The sequence below is a fragment of the Gymnogyps californianus genome, chromosome 11 (genome assembly GCF_018139145.2).
Source record: "Gymnogyps californianus isolate 813 chromosome 11, ASM1813914v2, whole genome shotgun sequence".
In the NCBI taxonomy this organism is placed as follows: Eukaryota; Metazoa; Chordata; class Aves; order Accipitriformes; family Cathartidae; genus Gymnogyps; species Gymnogyps californianus.
The window spans coordinates 21,728,397-21,753,796 of record NC_059481.1 but is presented as its reverse complement, the minus strand read 5'-3'; the positions used below and the strand labels follow the sequence as shown (position 1 = coordinate 21,753,796).

Below are 25,400 nucleotides of genomic sequence, written 5' to 3'. Positions count from 1 at the left end.
TATTTGTACAGTGAGTAGACATAAGCTCAATACAGGGACTATAATTTTCCTATTGGGCTAAGTGCAGGGAATAAAAAGCTAATTGATTATTTTAATTTTTTATTCATTACATCCAGGCATATGTTTTAGCTTTTGCTGTTTCTTTGCCTGCTTTGCATTAGCTGGGCCAACCATTTAAAACCCAGTCAGCTTCCAAAACTGAATTAGACCAAAGAAAAACCACCCAGAGTTCAGGCTGCATTTCACCTTAATTGGTATTCATATAATCATTCTACAGCAGTACAGTTATATTAAGGGGAGAATCTAGCCCTAATTCCAAAACAAATTCTGAAATAATCTATCTTAAACTATGTCCTCCTAGATATAGTAAGTTAATTTTATTTCCTGTTTGCATTTTTTAAAGGCTAGTATCTCATTTAAACATTTCAAACTGAATTTGGAAATATTCCAGAATATTGATTATTGACTATGAGCTACATTCTTGCTTTAGCAAATTTGCAGAAAGTTCCTTTAAAGCATGGATTAATGATGGTCACCATCAGCCAAAATGTGGTCCTGAGTCCTTAGGCTAAGAAAAGCAACCACTTGGGTTTTTTCAGCTGTGCCTTCTGCAGAATGCTTATGAATGTCCCACTGACTTTGCACACCTAGAATACAGGACTGGTCACTAGCTATAAAAAGAGACACATGCAGGCTTATGCTAATGAGAACAAAATAAACATAGACGTTAAGACCACAGATTCTGGTGCTGCTGTGACAGAAGATGCTGTTTTCATGACAGTGTGTCTTTGCAGTGATGGAAAAGCACTGGAAGAGCACTTTTGACTCTCTCTTGTTGGGATAAGTCACTTGATAAATGTCATCCCTTCTGTGGGAGTCCTTTTATTTATCTGCTAAATTTTCAAACTTGTGTGTTTGCTTCATCGTTGTCCGACTTGTGCTGCTGCACTAAATACTGGGTAGCTCTATTGACCCAGAACACAGCAATTCACTAATCATTCCTAGAGGGGAAAACAGCCATTTGGGAGTGAAGCAGCACTTCCAATGTGTCCTCGTTGTGTATTTAACAGGACAGAACTGGTAACAGGATGTCATGCACAACTATAGCGGCGGATATGCAGAGCCTGCTGTAATTAGCCCTCACTTCAGCAAGCCACTGAGGCTTCGGGGTGGGTGTAGGGAAGCAGAGAGGAAGAAAACACTTTTGCTGTGTCTAGCAAGCTTTCCACGGAGGGATGAATCTTTCACCTGTCATACTACCCTATGCAGACAACTGTAATTATGCTTAGGCACCCAGCATCATCCTTTACAGAGTTATATTCATTTTTATTGGTGGCAATTAATCTCTAGTCATATTTTCAAAGGAGAAAAAGTGAGTAAGTTAGCATGTTTGCCAAGGAATGTTAGCACGTGATCAGAAATATGGCAGCTCCCTTTAATGTAGCATCTCCCAAGAGAGCGCTAGCTATTTCAGACTCATCTCTCATGGTATTGACATCCACACATGCAGTCTAAAGGGAGCATTTCTACCTTCCTGACATCACCACTCTCAGGTTGCTTTTCGTATTGATGATATAGTTAAAGTCTCTGTATCATTTTGACATTTTTAATGGCATATGCATTTACAGTGTAGCTCTTGTGTAAGCTTTAATCAGCTTCCTGTTCACATGTTGTTGCTATTATTATTTATCTCTATTATGGTAACACATAGAGGCTATCAACAAGAGCAGGGTTATACTGTGCTAGGCTTGGGTTGTATTTTAAAATGGCCTCTCTGTGCCCAGAGGAGAAGTGGTGCTAATGATCCTGAAGTGCAGCAGGCTGCCGTGGCTCTGAGGCTGCTTTGCCCTGTGTCTCAGAAATTGGAATCATTGTCACACACCAGCTAGGATTTGCCACACTGAAGTATACAGAAAAAATATGTCTTCGTTGCTGAAGTCTTTGGTTTCTTCTGTTTTTTAATTTTCTAGCAGGAACTACTAGACCCCAATCCCATAGCTAGTTATGTACTTGAGTAGTCTCACACACGAGTGGTCCTATTGAGTTCAGTGGAATTACTTGTATGAATAAGTACTTGGATTTAGCTTATCAACTCTGTGTCTACCTACCTTTGTAAAGGTACAGAAGTTACCACAGTGCAGATCTATGAGTTATCACAATATAAATATCACATAATGTCCCAATGAAATCACATAGGTAAAGAATTTACTTGCAACTCCATAGTCTGTCACTGCAATATGGGAGTTAAAGGGGAAAAGAAAACCAACAGGAACTGATAAACTTTGAGCAACAAAGATCTTATTTTCATGTGAGATTACTGCAGTGTAAAATCAGGTGAGGATGATATTTCATTATCACAAATTTTACACTAACATGTTGCCAAAGAATTTCACTCGGTTCCCTTTGCAATTAATCAGCAGTGGATGAATTGATACTGCATGAAATGGCTCTGCTCATTGTGACATATGTAGGGCTTAAACTGATAGCTAAAAGCAGAAAATCTTTACCATCTGAGGTAAAGACTTAAATCTAGAAGAGACCAACTTGTCATTGTGTATATACTATCCTGTCACTAGAGAGACAACAGGATGTTCACCTTGGTTATACACACATACTATGGTCACCTTGGGTATACACACATACTATGACTCTGGCTTCAAACCATTTAGAGAACTGTAGTCAAAACCTGCTAGTAGTTTTAGGAACATAAAAAGAAGCCTAACAAATGCAAAGGCTGTATAAGGCATTGTAAATGAGACACGGTACAAGCCCCATCTTGTAATTCTTTTTTTTTCTGTGTCTTCCATGAGCATTCAGATGTACTTTAATCCTCATTTTTATGTCCTCTCCCTAATAAATCCCCATGAAATTCACATTCTTAGTAGCTATCTGGTATACCAAGCTGTTTTATTTCATAGATAATTAAAACATTTTGGCTAGCTACTTTAGGCTAAACGTACTGAGTGTTGCAATGTGTGCTCACTGATGCTTTGTACTTAGAAGCCTTTGGAAAAATCTGTCTAACTGCCAGCTGGTTTTCTGGTCACTGCAGGCTTCTTTTATTATCCAGATTTGGGTTTTTTATGATTTTACAACCAATTAGAAGAATTTCTGCTCTTTACTTCATCAGTTTGGTGTTCCCTTTGGCTAGATTGTGGAGTGAAATTTGGTACAGGGAGAAAGCAAGCATGTGACCAAATATAAATAGTAAATAAATGTTCAAATAAGATTGATTTACATAAAAGGAGTTGTGGTTGGGGCAGACACTGTAAATGCAAAACAAGATGCTTGAGCTGACGATGGGAAATGGTTTTCCCTTCCTATAAAACGTTTGCTTTCTCCTTCACTTTCTTTCAAAGTGAAAAACACAAACCCAGCGGACAAATCTGATGATTGGAGCACTCACCTGAGACATGGAAGACCAAGGATATAAGTCACATCTTCTAATGAGTGTTATTTATTCATATTAAGCAAATTAATTGCAGCTACAATTATATAAGCCCAGGGCAACCCACAGTCTGGCAGTCAGGGCTTTAATGTGAGGTGTTGTAAGGTAGGAATTAAGTCCCTGAAGCAGGCAGGGTTAAGTTTGATTCCTGATTCCACTTCCCCATGCAAGGGGCTGTCGGCTGTGCTTGTGCAGTTCAAATTTGTACACTTTGTGGAGGTGCAGAACTGCATCCCTTGATGTTCAAGTTCTGTGGAAAACAAATCAGTGTTTCTGGACGGAAATTGCTGGGAAACTCCATCAGCTCCAGCAGATTTGCTCCCTGCCCCAGAAGGCTTACAGAGTCTTAGCGAGCGTCTATGTGAAATAAAGATAGATCATCTCTTTCCACAGATTCTCAGTAATAATTTAAGACTTATAAAGAGTAAGATTTTGTTTGCTCGGCTCCCAGCGGTGTTAGTGAGGAACTATCATCCCTGTTTACAGCTGTGGGAAAAATGAGGCAAAGAAATAAAATGTCTTGTGTGAGGCACAAGCAGAATTATGCACAGGGGTATGTTGCTCACACTTCTTTCTGCAGGACACGAAACCATCTCTGTGTACATGCATCCTGGTAAGACCCTCCAGATCCTTCTGGAGACTCTGGAATTGTCTTCTCATGGGTTTATTTTGGCCTTTAACACTGTTGCTCTAGAAACACAAGTTTGTAAATTGGTAATCAGCAATGCTAGTTGAGTAAAGTCTCTTTCTTTTCTTTTTCTGCTGAGTATCCTCAGACTGACCAATGAGAAGGAGAAAAAGATTGCCAAAATTAACTGATAGATCTAGTCATCCAGTGTGGGTTTATAGCCATGTACCATAGAAGGAGAGGGCTATGAAATTTCTAGGACAAGAGCTTCAGGCTTAAGTGGGCTTTACATTTACCTTGCTAAGTCTGGAAACAGAGATCCAGGCCTGAGAAGCAGTGAGTGTCACCTGGGGATTAGTTTACATATTTGCAAATAAAAGATTTTGTGAAGACAGCTCTGTTGCTGGGATTACACACTTGTTTCCTGCATGGCAGTCTGGCAGAAGAGTTGGTGGTGGTGTAATTGAAACCAGCTCTCTGGGCACAACCAACTGTACCTGAAAAATGATCTGTAACTGCGTCTTTACCAGGGATTTTGCCAGCAACTCTATTCCAAATAGAATGGTGATTTTCTTCACCCTTGACATAGCTATATTGAAAGGCTGGTAAGCGGAGGGCAGGACTACTGAAGAAATCCTTCATTTTCTGCTGACCATTTACTGAGGAAACCTTAAATTCTGGGTGTTTGCTTTGAGCTGTCTGTTTAGTATGCATACATCTTAAACGGGTGTTTTGCAGGTGCTGATTGCTGTTTCTATAGCAAATCAGGATCAAGCTGTTTCTGTGATGCTGACTTCCCTCTCTAGTCCTGCGTATGGTCCACAAACAAGGAGAAGGGATCAGGCAGGATTGTTGTGTGAAGGGTTCTCACTGTGCTTTAATGCATTCTGTAGGGAACCTCCCCGCCGTGTCAATGGCCATAGGGTTTGGGGCCCTTCTGTGCCCTTACTAGCACAGAAATTACCTGACATACACACTCCATACCTTCATCCCTAAGCCTGGTTTAAGCAGCCTCATGAAATCCCTACTCCGGTGTTATTTTCTTCCCTACCATCTCTTTACTCCAGAAAAAAACCAAAAAAAAACAAACAAAAAAAGCAACACCAACAGAGAAAGCCTTCTTTAGATTATCGTATTTATTATCTTATGGGAACAGTGCAAAGAAACAATATTTGATGACATTATTAAATCTACAGGATTTGCTTGGCAATGCTACCTGCCATTAACTACACTGCAGTCAGGATGTGATCCTCTGCATCTAATTCCACTATAAATTCATTCCTTCCAGCTATCTCAGAGCACTAAGAAACAGGATATTAAAAGATTTAGGTCCTGATTCAATAGGGTGTTAAACAAGTCCTCAAATTTAGGTATAATACTAGTGCTGTTGTCTCCTTGCATGCTAAAGTACCTTGCTGGATCAGGGGGGTAGTTTTAGAAAGTCTCAGGGCCCTTTAGAAAGTTCCTGGCATTACGAGTGCCTCTGCCTGCTTGCCAACCTAAGCATAAGAGGCTGGGATGAGATGCTTGCGATGCACTTTCCTAATCGTCTTGGTAAATGACTGTATGTTTTCCAGGTTGCGATAGCGATCACTGGGGACCTCACTGCAGCAACCGCTGCCAGTGTCAGAATGAGGCTCTCTGCAACCCCATCACGGGCGCCTGCGTCTGCGCAGATGGGTACCGAGGATGGCGCTGCGAAGAGCTCTGTGACCCTGGGAGCTACGGCAAGGGCTGCCAGTTTAAATGCCAATGTCACAACGGAGCTACCTGCGACCATAAAACGGGAGAATGTCACTGTGCTCCCGGATACACGGGGGTATTGTAAGTTCAGTGATTGGTGTATTTTACTCCGCATCATTTAACAGCCTTGCTTTGACCGCTTTAATGCAATGAGTAATTGACAAAATTTACACAATCTATGTATTAGACACTTTCCTTTGTAGAAATCAGGTAACAGAATTTCAGAGAGACTAAATAAAGGAAATCTCTTTTTTTGCTGCTAATTATACCTGTCTGCATAATAAAATAAAATTTAGTGCTAAAGTGAACTTAAAAATCCATTATATTTTCCAGCTTGTACAACAACTGTACCTGCTCCTAATTTCAGTATGTGAATACAATCCAAATTACAGTTGAGTTTTCATAAGCAATTGGACATTCTACTCATTAACAGTCCAGTGCAGTATCAAGTGGGACTTACCATCCCCAATTTATTTGACTTTCAATCTAACTGAGGAAGCATTACTGTTAACTATATCAGCTTACTATCTAGGGGGTAAATTTTAAGCATAGTGAGCAGGGATTTAGCGGTGTGACTCCTATTAACTTTAACGAGAATCATGTAGCTAAATCCCCATCCACCACACTGAAAGTTTACCAGTAGGATTCACAAAATCTGCATATTAATTTTAGGACAGCAAGCAATAGTTCCTTGTTTAAATTGCCCACAGTGTAACATCAGTTCTCATTAGAGATCTTTCAGTAGTTTAAGAAGTAATTATGTTTTTCAAAATTATTTAAGGGAAAAAGAGGATTTAGTCGCTGAATTTGGTTGGAAATCTATTACAGGTGACTTAATACTTTTGCAGTCTAATATTATTTGTTGATCTGCATGAAGGGGAAGGTAAAAAATAAAGACAATATTAACCCTCACGAATCAGCAATATGCCTTTTGAATATTTTATTTAGTACCTGATTTCCTCATAGACTTGTGACCTCAGTCCTGGAAGCACTCACTGCTAAGGACTGCTTACTATTAGGAGTGGTCCCGTTGACATTAGTATGTTAGTTCTCAGCAGTAAGTACTTGCAGGGCCAACCCTGAATATGTTGTATGAACATCTTCATCAGAGGACAGTCAGTTAGGGGAAGAACCTACTGTAGTTTCAGAACCTGGGATTAGAGAAAGAAGCGATGCTGAAAAGCACCAATGTGCAAATGTAGGAGACACTGGTTTTTGCAGGGACTAGCCTTACATTGGCCCCCCATGAATGCTGAGAGACACCCAACGAGCTTAAATAGCCTTTAAATGATGCTGAGTTCTTGCCAGTCCATTATACACTGCAAATGTTAACATTTAGTAGTGACTGGAGAAATTTCAAGCATTTTAATCCCATCCTTTTATTCCATTTGCAGCTTCTTTTATTACCATGTCACATAATTCACATTGAGGCCTTCATCCTGCAACTCATACTTTCCTGGGCTACTTTAACGGATATGAGTTGTCCTGTTGAGATGGGTGGAATTTGGTACGTGCATAAAGATTACACACATGCACCAGCCTTACAGGACTGCATCCTTACAGGACTGCATCCATGGCACATAAATAACCCCAGCAGAAATAAAAGAAATCTTGGCTAATTGGTAATGCCAGATGAGGCTTACTGAGGTTTCATAATTTGCATAAGGACTCCTATGATGACCTGTGTTGTGGATTTTCCTCATTTACTGTTTCCTGTAAGTTCTTTTAAATGATCTCTTTGTTTTTTGTTTCTTCTCTCTCCACAAAGTTGTGAAGAGCGCTGTCCCCCAGGCAGTCACGGAGCTCAGTGTGAATTGCGCTGCCCTTGCCAGAACGGCGGAGTCTGCCACCACATCACTGGAGAGTGCTCCTGTCCTCCTGGATGGACGGTGTGTAGTTTGTTCATACTCATCCCTCATTTAGAGGTTGGAATAGGAAGTTAATTGTTCACTGTCTCAGCAGACGCCTTCCCTGTGTGCTTGTGATGCGTATCTGCTATTTCTTGTCATGAGGCTCTAACGATTCTGAAACTAGGACCACCTTTGTTATGTGTGCACAACACTTACATAGACAAGCCACCAGTCTATGACTGGTAGCTACCATCATAGAGTTAAACAAACAACAGTAAACCAAGCAGTGACCACTCATTACACTTCTGTGTGGGAGAAGAGACCAAAAAATTGTCTCTGAATTACAGTCCCTTAGAATATTCCCTGCACTCTTAGACAGTGCACTCACATGGGACAGAAGGCTCAAAGCTCAGCTCAGCAACGTCAAAAGCACTGTCCTGTTTCTCCTTCAGGAGAGAGGGAGAGGGAGAAGCCAGGGGGAATTCAGTGGCTCAGGCAGTCGTTAAAGCAGGACTGTACATAGGACACAGCGACCAGTTCAGTGTCCTGTCCTTACTCAGGCATAATTCCCATTGATTGCAATAGATTTGCTTGCATCAGGGGTTGCACTGGAGAGAGCAAATTGCCCTAACCTTTAATCCTTTGTGTCAAGAAAGCAAGGCCAAACATTTTAAAAGTCCTCAACTTTATCAATAATGTAATAATTAACTCTCTTGGGGTTTGCCGAGTCTCACAGGCCTACATACGATTTAGCTGTACTAAATCTCCCGGCATTTTTCCTGTATCTGACAATTAGTCTTGTGGCAATCTTGCTGGATTTTAATGCATACAAGTACTGTGACTTTTTATTTTAATACATGGAAGACCCTGAAGATCATCATACAACAATGGCTTCTGATGTGGACCTTATAGCTGTTGAAACATTGAAGCGCTGACAGAGATGTTTATGTTCCTTTAGATTAGTGCAGCAAATGCTGCCTCCATTTGATCACACAGCTGCTTTTAGTTAAAAAGTACTAACCATGAGATTCTGGTGGCTATCAGGCAGCAACACGGGAGAAGAACATTGCTGCCCATAATTTTTGGTGGAAGCTGTGTACGGAAAATCTCTCTCTAACTGGAGAGTTAGAGTCTCTCTAACTTGGGCAGTCATGGCAAAGGTGGTGAGGATGTTATTCTATTTCAAATGACAAAGCAGGCAAAACTTTTCAGAAACTTAAGTAAGAATATGGCACATTACCCTCAGCTGGCATTCAGTGGAGACAAAGAAAAGGTTCTTTCCTAAAGAGTACTGGAGCTAAAGCATAAAGAAAGCAATTCAAATATTTTTGAGGGCCTATCAGTCCATTCTGGCACTACCCCTAAGAAGTGATCAATAAAGTGATCAACATAAAAATATTACTTTTAGGGTATTTTTTTTACCTCCCCTTATCTTCTACATGCCAATATTTCTGAGGATCTGAGCTGTTTTGCTGTACTCTTCCTTACCTATGTTTTATCAGGAGTTTTCTCTTTTTTTGCAAAGTTAAAAAATCACTAGAGAGATATAAGAATATCAGAATAGAGCAGGAAGTTTTTAGAGGTCTTTTAGGATGCAGCATAGACCCTAAAGAAGAACCACAACACTGGGGCTGCACAGCATCTGTGGTCGTGTATTCTGGCCCACTTCTGCCCTGTTCCTTACAGCTTGAAGTTTCTTCTCTGCATTTTTAGTGGCCCAGAGAGACTTTCCTGAAAACTGTGTTGTTGGCTGCTCTGTCCCCAGAGAAACCCTGGAGTTAACAATTGATGTTTGAAACAAGCATAACTGAAAATTGAAGAGAGAGATCAAGTATTCCGGGGAAAGAAACTGAAATTATAAGTAAAAGCACTCAGCTTGTAAATGTTGAGATTTTAAGTATAAAGGGTCTCTCCAGGGTTTTAATGAAAAGCTGGTAATTCAGTACACAGAGAGAGAAAAAGATACTTTTTCATGCTATATTTTTAACTCTTGGTGGTTGGAATGGTTTGGGAAGTGAGACATGAGTGGGCTGTAAACGAGCAAGCGAGATGGGATTGCTAGACAGCATTCATTTTACTTCACACCATGGATAGTCTTTCTTTGACATCAGGAATTTTACTTGCTGATTTTGAGGCTTGAGACTGCGCGTATGTATTGAATATACCATCATGCTGGAAGGAGAGAATTCTCCCTGGATTTGCCCAAGTGCAAACCCACTTGGATTTTATTGCTGCTGGATGAGCTGAGACTTTTATCCTTTCCTAGGGTAGGCTTATTAACAGCAGCGCAGCTCCCTTAGGGGCTTGGTTGCCTGTGGGATATGCAAGGGGAGGCAATAAGTTGAATAGGAGGAAATTCTAGGGTTCTTAGGTTCTTCCTTGGATCTGCTGTCTTCAAAGCCTGCTTCTTTTATTACTTGTAATATTTCTTTCCTCCTGCTTCTTCCCACTCAGTGCAGACTCTCCCAGAAGCACAACAAGTTACACGAACTGTCCCCTGTGAGATTTTACTGTCCCATTGGTTTTTCACCGAGAGGATGATGGCTAACAGCATATATTGTTGAACTAGTCAACAAAATGTGGCTTCCAGCATACTACGATGTTGGGCTTTTTCCACTTCTGTGTCTTTGTGGCTGTGGGAGTTAGTGGGTGGCTGCTTTAGGGCCTCATTAACAATTTACAGATTTAATTCTATACATCTTTCTCATTTGCAGTATTAAATTCTCCAAGCATTCTCAGGAAGTAGGGAAAGAAGTTAAATTTAGCATTTACAATGCTCCTCAGAAACACTTTTGAAGGACTAGATCTCCATGCTCAGGAAAGCAGCAATCTTTCCTTACATGACAGAACATTTGTCACCGGCAACACACCCTGCTTGGTCCCAGATCCCATTCGCAAGGCTCTGCATCATGGTGCCATGTTAATACAACACATTCTGCTAACCACTTCTTTCTCATTGCCTCTGGGCTTTACGAAGCAACTGTAATTTGTATTTTTGTCTATTTTTCTTTCTGTTGTGGATTTTAAACATGGGAGTGTGTGAGAAAATGGAGCAGAAAAAATGTTTTCTTTACTACAAAATGGTAATAATATAGCAAACAATGTCAAAAGCAGAAGCTGATGAGATTAGGGCCTTAAAGAAGGTGCTGATGGGGTGAACTTTACTGATTAGATGTATAAGCAGCAGGAAATGTTGGTTTGACATTTGATCCTCCAGAGAGGGATGTTTTGCATTCCCTTAGTACATATTAATGCAAAAAGTATGCCTAAAGATTCTCTTGGCTCCGGGGGGATGCATCACAGAGTATTGCTTTCTCATCATTTGTTGATAGAAATCCTGTTCCTTTTGAGACGTGAAGAGAGAAAGTATTTATTATCAAGATAAATGGATACTTACATTTTCAGATATATAGTGTTGTGTGTTACTCAAGTCCAGAGACATCAGTTTTTTAACACTGTAATCTGAAAGTTCTTGAACTGAGGCCAACCTGTCTATTTTACAGCCAAGGAGCCACCTATCACTGGTTGGGAAAGGCTTGAAGTGTCTGTTTTATAATTACATTGAAGAGCAGCCTCTCCACTTTGGGGTTGTTGATATTGCTAAACTTCCCAAACTGTTGAGCGAGAACCCCAAGGAGTGAAAACAGCCATTATGTTCCTGTTTTATGTTTTGTGTAAGTTGTGTCTAATATGTGCCTTGTTCAAAACTCAGAGCCCCTGCGACTTGGTTAGGGAAATAAGACTTCTGAGAGATTAAAACAAAATAATAATAGGGACAGAAAAACACTGTTTCTATCAAACACTGTGCACTGTGCATGGCACTGGCAGCAGCACGACTTCCTACAGTTGCCAAACATTTTCCATTATAGGACCCCATCTTCAGATCACAGCACTGCCAGACTTGTTTTGGCTGAAGTTACTCAGCTGGATGCCAGCCTCAGATTTTATGTTTGTTCACATAAAAAAACATCATCATACAACTTCTGAGAAAGTCTAGGGAAATCCTTGTAAGGCCTTGATACTTGGCAGGGGACATTATGTGATACTCGGGGGAAAACCACCTGAGTTTGGCAGACAAAGCAATTTGCCTAAGGTGCCATTCTGTGCTGCTTGAAGACGTGAGTGTGGGGGCTGGATGAGAGTAGAGGGAATGAAGTGGGTAGGATCTGAAGAGTAGTAGAGGACTTCTCCAGCAGTTGTATTTGGTCGTCTTCGTGGTTGGATGAAGTGGGGCTGTCTGAACAGGGGAGATCATCATAGACTATCACAAAGAGCAGAACTTCATTCTCCCAGTGCAGCCTTTCCAACAATCCCTCTCTTACCAAATGTTCACTTTGTGACACTTACCCAGGGTAGGCCCAACAACTTTTCAGACTCTCTCTTACACAAAAAACCCCACCAGCACATATGCAGCTTTGTAGCCTTCTCTGATTGCCTTTAACCTCTCCCAAGCCTTCCTGCGTCTATTCAAGGGACAGTGACTATCCTGCCACCCCAGCTGCAGTTTACGGGGGAGATACAAAGATGGGAATTATCAGTGACTGTACAGTGGTGAGAAAAATCCCTTCTGGAGGTAGGGTAGACAGGCATTTACTCTGGTAGCAGAATTTTGAGACTGTCTTCAGCCCACCTTAAACAGAAAAAATATTGCCGCTACACTTAGATCTAGTTTTAGCAAGAAGGACAATAAAAATCCAAGCTGCATATAGAAGTTTAATGCATTGTGAATGTTGACTGAAATATTGCTCTTTCTGCAACCTTACCAGGGGCTGGTGTGTGCACAGCCATGTCCTCCTGGAACATTTGGAATTAACTGCAGCCAGGACTGTCCATGCCACAACGGAGGACACTGTGATCCCGTGACAGGAAAATGCGTCTGTACAGCTGGCTATATAGGAGACAGGTAAAAATCAAAACCCCAAAGCCTTTAGTTTTAACCATGGATTGGCAATATTTATATCCCTTGTAGGACAATCTTACTCTCTGAAAAATGGTGTTATGTTTCTATTGCTCCAATTAGGTTCATCCTTCTGAAGCAGTTCAAGCATTATAAATGTGGCAATGTTACTACTTTTTATTGGCAACGCTCTCCATTTACAGGGTTTTTTAATATAACTTCTAAAATTTAATGGATTAAATTTAATTTAGATATTTACAGTGATAAATTTAATAGAGAGCATTACATGTTTACAAGATATGTAAATGAACTATATTTACACAAATTAATATCCTCAAGAGTAAGCAATGCAGCAGTTTAATGTTTCCTTCGGCCCCTCTGTGCTGCTGCAGCACTGATCCATCTCAGACACCAACAAAAGGTGATAAATCCTCAAAATTTATAAATGAGAGCCTTCACCCATAAATCGATCAGAGAAGATGATAACATTATTTTACAAAGGTGTCATGGATTCAGCAAAATGACTACACAGCAAAATCAGGGTGGGATTGTAACACATGTCGGCTTAGCCCTCCAGCTAATCCTGCCAGCATGGCTGACAATGGTGGGGAAGCTGCCGTTAAACAGGAGTTCATATGCAGTTTTCACTAGGGGTTGGACTGTGTCACCAGGGTTTCCAGAGATCATGGGCACAGCTCACTAGTGTATGCTGTGCTAAAGCCCTTCCTCCTATCTTCCCTTTTTTTATTAGCTAGAACAAGCTAGTATCAGTATGCTGACATATGCTACAATTATACTTTTATGCAGGAAAGCTTATTGGAATTTCTCATTTCTTGCTTCATTGTATAATCAGCAGGTCTTTATAGCACACAAACAGACCAACCTTCAACACTGTGCTGGGGTTCAGAAGGCTATGCTCTTTCCCATTAAAGGTGGAAGTTCCTTGTTTCCATTTTATTGACAGTGGTAATTGGAGGGGGCTCTGGAGATTATGTCAGGATTTGCATGTGGTTAAATATGGTGGAAATACTAATTATTTCAAATTAATTTAGTGGAGAAGACATCAGTGTGTCTCTCTTCCCTCATCCTCCGTCTGTAGACAGTGATTTCAGCCATAGGGTACCATTTAGTTACTGTTGCTAACCAAAGCTTTCCCTTTCTCTCCTTTTGGAGGGAATTTCACTAAAGGAAGCAGCTTTGCAGCCTGGACACTTATACTGGTGACCACACTTCAATCCCAAGCTGTCCGCAGTGCTGGCCATACTCAGGAAGGCTGACAGAGGCCCTGTGTCTCTAGCTCTCCTCATCTGGTTGTTGCAGACCTAGATCGATTTCTGGCTGTAGGTGAATCAACAATGTTAGAGCTGTCGGGAGCTCCCAGCCAGCAGCCTGCAGCTGAGCCAGCTTCTTTGCTCAGCTGCCAACCCAGGCCCCAGCCGCAAGGGAGGACATGCAGCAGAAGACCTGGCTCTGCTACAGGCGTGCGGCACAGGGAAAGAACAGTAATGGAGTTGCTGAATGGCAACACACACTCCAGCAATAAGAGTAGAGGAAGGACTGTTGGGGAAGAGGAAAGGAGATGGCAAGTAGAAAGCAGAAGACCTAGTTCTGCCTGCTGTCAAAAGCAGAGGGTTTTGCTGCTGATCGCCCTTAGAGAGGGGCTGGAGAAGGGAGCTCAGGGAGAGACTGGGCAGAGGAGGGACTACAGGGCAGACCTGACAGGAGTTCACAAGAACTGTCCTTGAGCAAAGGGAGTGTGGGCTCTTCAGATCTGTACTTGGAGAAAAATGAGAGAGATTTGGACTCGAAAGAGAGATGTTGCTTGAGAAGACAGAAGCAGGGAGGGAGAAAATAAGGGATGATCAGTTGGAAGAGGTGGAAAAGAAGCTGAGGGAAGGTCACATTGTGGACCTGCACCCAAGCAAAACCCTTAGGAACGGCTCACCTGACCCCTCCTGGAGCAGGGAAGTGAAAGGCAGCCACTGAAGGGAGAGGCAGAAGAGCAGAAATGCAGGTGTGTGGAAGGATGAATGAGAACAGGAGAAAGGTCAATGGGCAGTTTGGAAAGCTTTTCTAGCAGCAGGGAAAAACTGTATTAGCCTGGAAATTCCCACCTTTCAGACGGGTTCTCAGAAGGTTAAAACATGTTTATCTATCAGCCTTTAATCAGACTTCAACAAGGGAAGTGAAACCTTAGGCCCATTATATTCAGCTGGAGTTCTGCCTCTCACTTGGGCTAGGACGGCACATATTGCCTGTAATGGTTTGTTCTGAACAGGCACGCATACCCTTCCCTTGCTGTTAACTACAGTTAGCTAATGGTAGATTGCCCATTGATTTCAGTGAGGGCAGGAGCAGGCACAAGGTCTTTAAAAAGTCTAAATTGCTTTCCTTAGTTATGTGTTCATACAGCACGGACAATGGGACAGATTAGTCAGCACCATTTCAGCTTAAAGTCTATTTTACTTTCTGGATCTCATGCAACTGTTGCAATGTTACAGTATAATTGCAAGTATAGCAGGAGAATGCTGCTGCACAACAAAATAGTGTTTTCTTTAAAATGTTACAAGGCACTGAAAAAATTTTCTTAATAATAACATATTGTGAATAACAACAATAAAAACATAAACACACTTTATCTACTATCATCTTTTTTAATTGTCAATAAGCACTATATAATACTACAGTTCATCGTCTTGTGCAGAAGATAATAACATATAGTTAGATAAATATCTGTGGAGATGAAATGGTGATAAAGGTCTATGTAAGTGTAATTGCCACGCTTTGTTCCCTACCTGTTTTCCAGGACGTGGCACTGCACTAAATATCTTGGAAATGGGCAAGTGCTATTAATAACTCCAGGAAGCTTCATGCTCTGCTAAAATGACTAGATATGTCATGTAAATGTATGTTTTGCAAACTGGAAAGGAATAATAGCAGAAGCACAGTTAAAAGCTGAGAATGGGGTGTCTAAGAATTCAGTGGCTGACAGGAGAAGTGAACAGACTGTTTTAGCTTTGTTTTCCATATTGCCATTAAACCTAAAGACTGAATCTTAACAGAATAAATACCACATTTGTTATAACAATATGAGCAGACTTATTCTGTTGTTGTTGTTTTTGTACGCGTATCTTTTATCGACAGAATGGCAATCTCCAGATTAGTGTATTTTGGATGGCTTTTAGTATTTGTCTGTGCTACATAAATGTGATCACTGTTTCAAAACAAAGAAACAGAAAAGCCTACAAAACTTTACAGCATTATTCCATGAAAAAAAATTATCTGGAAAAAATGTAGGTGTACGTACTATGTTCATCTGTTAAGCAGACTGTCTTATGTTTAATATTTTGTGAAATTGCTTCCATTAATTCTACAGGTGACAGCCGTATTATCCTATCCCAACCCAAATAATTATAGTACATATTAAAGTTCAGTGGATATTATAATACGAATCTCCCCAGATAGGCAGAAAGCAATGTAAATTAAACAAGAAACATAACTAGGGCTTAGCAGCTCATTTTGTAATTTAATTGAACAATGTATCTGGTTGTTAATGGTGCTATGGACACATTAGATTGATATGTTGCAAAGGAAAGATGTTTAAGTAGAAAGCTAATTCCTGCTGTGATTATTCTTATGTTCCAGAGGAGTCATTATTAGTATTCTTTGTATAAAATTCATTAGCGGTAGCTGCTTGATCTCCAAATAAATAAGTTGATTAAATTGTTAGTAGAAAAAGGCTAATTATGTAAATGGATTAGGTCGTCAATATTGCATTTCCAGATGCTTTTCTCCCTGCTAGGTAATGCTTCATCTTCTATAAATATAAAATGATACAGTGCACTATTGACTAAGTATTCATCTCGTTGAGTACAGTGCTCTCCTGCTAACTAGTAGAGCTGTATACAGCAATGGAGACATAAGGCATCTTAATATGTTCTTCATTGCATTTCATTTGCTTTAAGTGTTTCAGTCCTAATGTTACCCATTCTTTGCTGGTTATTTCCTTTGCAGCTGAACTACCCTGAGAGCAGCAGGGCTAGCAGCCAGTACCGCTGGTGATTCTCTGGGCTCTTTCCCTTCCTGTTTGTCACAGGCTCCTCTCTCTTTGGGTCTCATATGAACGCCTGAACTTGGATTGTGTAACTAGCAACTGTGTTGATGCTTGCTGCAATTAAATGACTAGCTAGGCCTTTTGCTTTGTTCATTTATTTTTAGTAAAACGTGATAATCTGAAGCTGCAAAAGTAATGCTCTTCTTGTATACCAGCTGTGTTCATTGCAGTTTTGCCTGGCTTGCATCACACATTAATCTTTTATTACTGATCATTATGTTAACTCTCACCTGCCAGCTGTGAAATGACCTGCAGAAAGACATTTAGCAATTGCCTCTATCCACTGAGTTTACAGTATACACTTTAATCAATGCTCAGGATTAAAGTAATGCTGATAGGCAATTTCCAATATCTGGCATCCATGCGATAAGGGAATTGGGCTTTTCTGGACTTCTTTTTCTTTTTTTATTAACTGAAAAGGCATATCTGTATTTCACGGTGGATCATGTAAACTGTAGTACTGACTCATTGCAGAATTTTGAAACCACTGAATTATGTCAAGCACAGAATCAGTTGCTTTCTTTAGGACCTTAGTTGAGCTTTTCAAAGTAGGAAATGTTACGAATACTTAAACTGGTTGTGTAGGACAATGAAACAGACTTTTTGGCAGATTACATAATGTATCCAGTAGGGAAATATTTTACACAGTGCATGGAAGGTGCAATTTAAAACAATCTGTGTATAGTGTTTGCAAGTTCCCTTTTTATGTGTAGCAAATATTAAAAATGTTGGCAATTTTGGAGAAGATACTACACTAAGGAGCGTGAAAGTGATTTATCTTGAGATTTTATACTACCGAGCATCCCTGGAGTAAGAGATGAAAAGCAAATTTGAGCTTTAGTTACTCAGAACACACACAAAAGACAAAGGAGTATATTTTCTCCTAGTTGGTATAAAGCTGGTGCAATGACAGCACAGAGGTAAAGTAAAACTATACGTTGCTGGAAAACACTTTACTCAATATTGTTTAATAGACCTTTCAATCCTCACCACTAAGAGGACCGTATGCTTTTAAAGAAGGTGCACAATCCTTCTGTAATAAAGAGAAAGCAAACAGATGAGGTGGTTTTTTTAATAAAGTATCTTATTCTATATCAATTTCTTATGGTTGATGAATGGAATTGTCGAGGTCCAGGAAACAAGAATGCACTTTGTTAACTAAAGTAATATTAACTAATGCAAATTTTGCAGGATATAATTGGACAGAGATTCATGCACTTTCAGTTAACAGCAATTTACATGCCCAAGATATCACATCACTCAATGATATCATCAGTTCACAGTATATTACTTAAATAAATGAGCAATGATTTTATACTTAATTCATTAACAAAAACATTCCCATGTAAAAGTCATAAGCAGACTGTAGTATTTGATTGGATCCTGTCTCACATATTTCATTGCAGGTGTCAAGAAGAGTGTCCTATTGGGACATACGGCTTTCAGTGCACACAAAGATGTGACTGCCAAAATGGTGCAAAGTGTTACCATGTAAATGGAGCGTGTATGTGTGACCCTGGATTTAAAGGGATTTATTGCCAAGAAAGAATGTGTCCAGAAGGGTTTTATGGCCTCAAATGCAACAAGAGATGTCCTTGCAATATTACCAACACTCTCAGGTATGTACATCATATTGTATACTAGTGCAGGGACTGGTCAAATAAAAGCATTGGGAAAAAATTCAATTAACTACACCTACTCCCTTTTTCTCTGTAGTTTTAATTAAGAACACAGACGGTTCCTCTGGATTGCAACCTTTGGTTTAAATGACCTCATTTGGAACCATAAGCCTCAGTCCAGCCACCTACTAAGCATGTATCTGTTAACTATTTAAACAGTTGGGCTAAAATCTGAAACAGTCTGACATATGGCCTTATCCTGTAACTGAAGTCTTTTAGGCATGAGAACTATCGTATGATGCCCATATGTATGTATAATAACCCACTGAAGTTTAAAAAATATAGATATATTTACTCAAATCCATCATTTTGGCTCTTTTTATGACATGGGTTTTCTTGTTAAATCTATAGACAGCAAGAGGATTTTCAAAATGAAACCTAATTTGCTTCAGTTTATGTCTCGTGGCAAATTACCTTGCTGAAAACACTTGAGGCAGATGTATAAATAGACTGAAATCAATATCCCCAAGTCAGTCTATGGAACTGTAACGGAGTCAACATTGTCAAAGTAGACATCTCTTCTCCTGTGTGCCTATTTTTGCTCTTCATTCAGTATGTGTATGTGTGAAATATTCAGAAAAATAAATATCAGGGAAGTATACCTAAAATGGAATAAGCCTCACTTAAAAGGTCAGGTTTCGATGTTTTATTCCCTTTTGCTTTTTTTAGGATCTGATTCTTGAGGTTCTCATTACTAAGAGTTAGAGCCATAAACAGACTTGAGCACCTAACCTAGGATAGCCTGAATTTACTTCCCCGTTGCAGGCTTGAATAAGTTTTCCGAACCCTGAAAAAAGGAAGAATTTAAGACTCTTCCCTATTAGCCTATTTGTTACCTTTTGTAACTCCTTGCCTTGTTTACTGACTGCCAGAATTGCTATTTGGAGGTTCCTCACTCCCTCACATACAGTAAAGGGAGCCTGGACAGTGAAAACACGGTGGCCTCAGCTGTTCTGATGGACTAGAGTGCCCACATTTCCTTACCATGCCTGCAAGATTCTGAAGCCCTCAGCTCCCACTCGATTTCCTTTTTTTTCTGTCCAATACTGTTAAGCATTCATAGCCAATTCAGGATTGTGTAGGCTTCAGAGGGAGGTGGGGATAATTGATGTCCAAGCAAATATGCCCTTGCTACGGACATTCTTCAATTTTAAACCAGACAGGTAGGGACCTGACTGTCTTGCTGATGATGACAAACCTACCTTGCAATCTTGCAGCCTGCTAAAATATGAACACTCTCCTCAACTATGTATGCAAGCAATACCATCTAATTTGTGTGCGTGCACACACACACACACACACACAAACACTTCAGGCAAATCTGTGTGCTTGAGATGATAGACTCTATTTGTCTCAGTCTTGGAAATAAACAGGTGATCTTTCTTGTGAATTCAAGTTCAACTGTGAGTGGTGAGGCTGTGCTTAACTGAAAGTCAGAGCTCACAATGGATTATTTAAAAGCCTTGTAATTCTGATGATACAAGTCCTCTACAGAAAGATAGCTCTAGCTCTGTTGGGCTTGACAGCGAGGATCCAAAGCGTTCTACACCTCAAAGGTAGCTCTGTACAACAGGCTTCTATCACTTCTGATTATTTTATCATAAAATCATTGCAAAAAATAACATCCCTAAGGCATGAGCTGAGCATTATACACAAAAGGTTAATGTTGTGTTGTACTGAGGATAGGGGATGTCTCAAGAATTACTACAGAGTGAGCTAAGGTATAAATTCCTGCATGTCACACTACTCTGCGGTACCTGCCAGCGTGCACAGCTTAAACCTGCAGTAAATACAAGGTAAACTGCTCCTCAGTGAAAGCTGTTCTTCATGTGTACTGGAGGGTGAGAATACGCTCTTGGACAGTAGCTGATGCAGCGTGTCTTCACCCCCGCTCCTAGCCTGCAGAAACCTGTTTGTGTGCCCATTTTCCCATGAAGGTGTAAAAGAGTGGAAGGACTGCAGGCCACGGGCAAGGCTGAGCTTGGCTGCTGTTTCTCAGCTAAAAGTGCTCAGTTCATTAAGGGTCTTTTAAGTGGGGGAAGACAGTGGGTTTGAGGGTGCAAGAATTCATCCTGGGTTACTCAAAGAAGTAGGTGGGAGGTGCTCTGGGGGGTTGCCAGAAGATCCTTCCTGAAAGAACAGACTAGCACCATCCAGCTGTGAAGAAAGATGAGGTCTCAAGTTTGAGAGAGCTCAGAAAGGTGGAGGATTGAATCCTCTCACAGCTCTTTTCTGGGCATGTGGTCATTCTTACACACCTTGTACCTGACCTGTGCCTGGTTGCTGTCTGATGGATACATTTTATGCCTTCCCTCCCATCACTGCGCCGTCAGCTTCACTTGCAGCATCCTCTGCTAAGATGGTATCTTCGTTTCCTTAATAAATGAGTCTAGTCTCTCCATTGATAAAATCTCCCTTTTTCCTACATCTTATCACTGCTGTTATGGAACAAAGAGATATCAGCAAGCTGTAGATCCTTAAATGTTCTTTCATTCATCCATGGTATTTCAGCTTTCCACTTTTCAATGAGCTCCTCAGAGTGCTGTCAATTTCTGAGCCGAGGAGTGTCAAAGTTGATGGAAAATGACCTTCTCCAATGGCACTCCATGTTCTGAACAAATCTTTTTACTGATTGTTAACCAGTCCCATACAGCGCACTTCTCTTCCCACCCACCTCCTCCCATTCCTCCCCTGAATTTTTATCATTACTGGACCTGGTCTTCCAAAGTGATTCATTTACTCACAGCCATCTATTTTCTCCAGAAGCAGCTTAAACTGTTGGCTACTTGTTGCGATACCAAAGTGTGTAGGATAATTATATAAACACGTGAAAGAAGGTGAGGAAAGCTTGCTTATTTCTGTCAGTGGTTTTGACTCATATGATCTGGTTGGAGAGCTGGCTGGAACGGAAAGTTCTGGCAGCTTTGAGGAGCAGGTTGGGGAGGAACATTAAGAAATACACAATCAGCTTTTCTATTTTCATAGATGTATCTTTTTTAATGTCTGAAGAGACCAGTGTGATCATCTAGTCTAACCTCCTGCATAGTAACAGCTGAAGAACATCGTCCAATAATTTCTGCATCAAAGCACGCTGAAAGGCACTTTGTACAGGACTTTTGAACAACCCCAGAATTAGGTAATTTAGAATGCATTGGTGACTTGGACTGTCCTTCCACAGGAAAGGATACACCTGTAAAAAATTCCCCTATGCAAAAAGCCCATGTTGAGACAGTCCACAATAGTCAGAAAGGCATAATCCTGGCTTGCTCTTCTGAAAAGCGGAGAGGGAAATGAATAGCTGGAATAGCCTCAGCCACCCACCCTTCCTGAACACTGGTGTGGGGCCAGCATGTGGAGCCATATGCCTTTACTAATGTCTTTCCCAGGTCAGAGACATGAGAAGGGAAGGAAGACACAGTGACCTCTTAAGCCTTGACACTACCCTGCTGTGACAAAGTCAAATGAAATGGATAGATCTCCAGAGGCTCTAATTATTGCCTCAACACTGAGAAGTTTGGAAGGACCAAACCTCATGGACCTTACATGAAGTTTTGCCTTGACCTAAGTCAATAATGTGCTTGAATGAGGCTGGCTTTGAAGATGTGCTGGACTGAAGGAGTGGCCCTACAGTTTCACGGTGGCTACTTCTTTAAAAGCAAGAGGGCGTTTTTGTAAGGGAGACTGAATGTAGTATGGACACCAAAAGACAGAAAATACCGTTAAATAAGAATTAGGGCTGTTGTTAATTAAGATGAGATGACTGGTGCTAGCATATAAACAGAAAGTCAGGAAATTCGCTGGGAAGAAGTTGTTTTGGCTGAAAGATGTGTGGAGAAAAAATTCAGAATTTGGAACAGACTGTGCTGTTTAAAGCATTTCTTTTCCCAATTTGTCTTAAGAAAGTTACCTATTTTCCTCAGATTTCCTCAAAATTAGATGCTTAAAAAATGTAAAGGTCAAAAATTACTTTCTTTTTTTCACTTCAGATAGTAAATTAAAAAAAAAAATAAATCTTTTCTTGCTGTAAATGTGGCTCAAAAGCCAGGGACTGTACAGTAGCTTCCAAACTGCAGCAAGAGCCATGGAACAATTTCCTTCTCATGCCATGTTGTGCGCTGTGGACAGCTTCCAGTTTCCACCTCTACTTGGCCTAGAGCCAGAGCAACACTTGGCTGCTTGCATTCACTCTGGGTTTTCTACACTCTTCCTTCCTGTTATGCAAGAGATTTGAAGAAATAAAAGTTGTTAAGATTCAATGCAAAATACTAACGTATAATACTGCCAAACTCTTTCAAGAGTGTAAGGTTCCCTTCCTGCTCACAGCAAGTGGTTGGAAAGCAGATGTTAGTGTATTTGCCTTCTGGGATCCTTTTGGAAGCCTCACATTCTCTTACCCATCCATTCAGTGATCCTTCTCTAGAGGAATTGTTTGTGTTTCTTAATTTCAGTTTATTGGTGGCATGGAGAAGTGCCTTACATATGCTGTAACCTGTGCTGGCCAAATGTTACATGGACTCATGACCTTGAAAGGTACATTCAGAACAGGAAGGGAGGAATTACACAAATAATTCACATTGCTAGCTGTATTTCCTATTCTTTGCCTTAACACCTTTGCCATTAAGTGCCTCCAACTTTTCAACTTCAATGCAGCTAGCATTAGTTCTCTGGACAGTCTGGATGCATAGATGGTTGGATGGATGATAGACGCATTTCCTAGTTATTGTTATATGCCTAGGTACATAGTTTGAACAGAATGAAGTTTTACAGAATGCCAATATGAGAGAAACATTCTTAACTCACATATATATGCATACATATGCTATTTCTACATCACGAGCTGCAATATATTTAGTATGTAACTCTGATGACTTTAATTACTGGAATAGTTCATACATATCAGAATAGAAAAAACAATTAATAATAAAAACTTAGTACTATTTAGTGATATCAGCTGCAGATCTTAAAAGGGTTTCTAAAGGAAGAAAGGCATCATTTTACAAATGGGAAAAATGAAGGCAGAAGGAGTAAGTTACATGGCCAAGATTCAATGGCAGGATCGGCAAGAGAACAGCTGTCTTCTGAATTTTGGCTAAGCACCGCCAAAGATCAGCCATCTTCAAGGTAACACTGCATCAGGGCACCTTAATTGTCAAACAAGTGGTTTTGATTCAGGGCATTGTATTCTTTGTATCTGAGACAAGTCTCTTGTGTCCCCTGGCCAGACACAACCTGCAACTTCATTTCAAACCTAGCTATGTAGGTTTGAGGTCCTTTTGCTTGTTAGGCTCCCATGACACTATGGTGTGTGTTAATGTTTGGCTTGCCAAAAGCTTTGGAAAGATTTATTCTGCTATTGTCGAGGAGAAGTTTCCCTTCCCCTGCTGTACAGTCTATTCACCAACTGTTGCTACCTACCCAGAACTATCGTTATGGGTACCATAACTCTGAAATTTAATGTGGAGGATTTTTCCTAATTCTACAATGCCAGCACTCTGTCAGGCAGCAAAAGATAAGTATTTCAAAGCACTGAAAGACTACAAGTGCTTGGCCTAGGAGAAAAACAAAACTCTGATATGCTCAGGCTGATAACAAAATTGTTCTTGCTTCAACGGGAAGATTATATGGATGCAGAGACCCAAACATCTGCATTGGATGTTTCCTAGCTCGTAGCCTCATGAAAGGAGTGGACGAGGCTTTAGGGGGGCAGAATATGGTCTCAGCCTTCTACTGGACCTTGTTTTGGAGTCCAGGCCCCCTGTCTCCTGCAGACTCTTCTGCAAAGCCTGTTTGTTTTTTGTTTCTTATTTTAGTGCATGTTAGGATGATTTTTAGTCCTTAATATATAGCTTGCATCCCATGCAAAAAAGCTGTCCATTTTGATGAAGGAGCCAACCTTGGAGTAGAAATTCTTACTGAGTATAGTATTTGCAATTGAATTGTCATAGACTGATTCAAACTGCCATGATCATATATTACCTTTGAAAGATTTAATTTAGCCAACAGATGCAGTTCTCATGGAACCGTATGATATGTGCAGTAGTAGTGAAAACAGAGAAACAAAAAATCCACTTTAAAACATTTCTTTAATGTTTAGCTTTCTGCTCCTATTAGGTAATGATTAATAGACGCAGAGGGGGAAAAAAATGAGCTTTTATTATTTTCATCTGAATGTTAAGAGGTGCTTTGTGAACAACCATAATTTCAGGGACTGCTTTGTCAGAAGAATTTCATGGATGGTAGTTTGTTAAGCTGATGAATTGTTTTAATTAGTCAGTAAAACACTATTTATGATGAAACATATGACACTCACAAAATTTGATCATTCTTAGTCACAACAGTATATGACTAACCTCTCCTACCAGTAATCGCCAGAAACATATTTGGAAATTACGTTTTATGAGGTTACCTTGAAAATTAACATACGCGATATTAATTTTATAGGTGTAAAGAAAGCCATTCAGTCATGTCTGCAATATTAAACTATAGCAATAAATAATCGTAAAGGAAAATAAATAGCCTCTATGAGGCAAAAAAGCAGGAGACAGGCCCATAGAGAGGTGCCACCTTGCAGAACTCTATTCTTTCTTGGTCTGAGAAGAATCAAGAAAATCTGACTTGTAGCAATATTATTTCTCATCTTTCTCCCTGAGGGCTAGACAGTGCTATTATGGTACAGTCTTGCCGTGCAGAGACCCCCAGAGCATACTGAGCTCTCAGGTGAAGCCATACACTCCCAGCTGGCCTCAGACAACATGGGGTCCTTTTCCAAAGATTAGATTCCCTCTCCATCCCCTGCTCTCTCTTTTGACCACCTCATCTCCCCAAACTAGACATCCCCCTGTGCTCTCCCTTCTCACCCCCGAGAAGCCTCCATCTCTTCAAACCAGGACTTAACACATCTCCAGCCTTCCCCTCCTTTCCTAGCCCCCAGCCACAGCCTCAGCGTGGCTCTCCTGCTGTGGGAAGGTAGTGCCCTAAGAAAACCTGGGAGATGCTTTTTCTGTTCGTAGAAGAGAAAATGATGAATAAAGATAAACTGTT

General features: G+C 40.5%; 1 protein-coding gene across 3 annotated transcripts in view; it reads left to right on the top strand.

Moving 5' to 3' along the window:
- Positions 1-25,400, top strand: part of MEGF11 (multiple EGF like domains 11) — a 210,842-nt gene that overhangs the window by 102,816 nt on the left and 82,626 nt on the right. For all 3 annotated transcript variants that reach the window (XM_050903192.1, XM_050903189.1, XM_050903191.1), the window contains exons 5-8: positions 5,654-5,900; positions 7,588-7,708; positions 12,436-12,572; positions 18,087-18,299. In XM_050903192.1, coding sequence (XP_050759149.1) covers positions 5,654-5,900; positions 7,588-7,708; positions 12,436-12,572; positions 18,087-18,299 — 718 coding nt within the window. The remainder of the gene's footprint in view (positions 1-5,653; positions 5,901-7,587; positions 7,709-12,435; positions 12,573-18,086; positions 18,300-25,400) is intronic.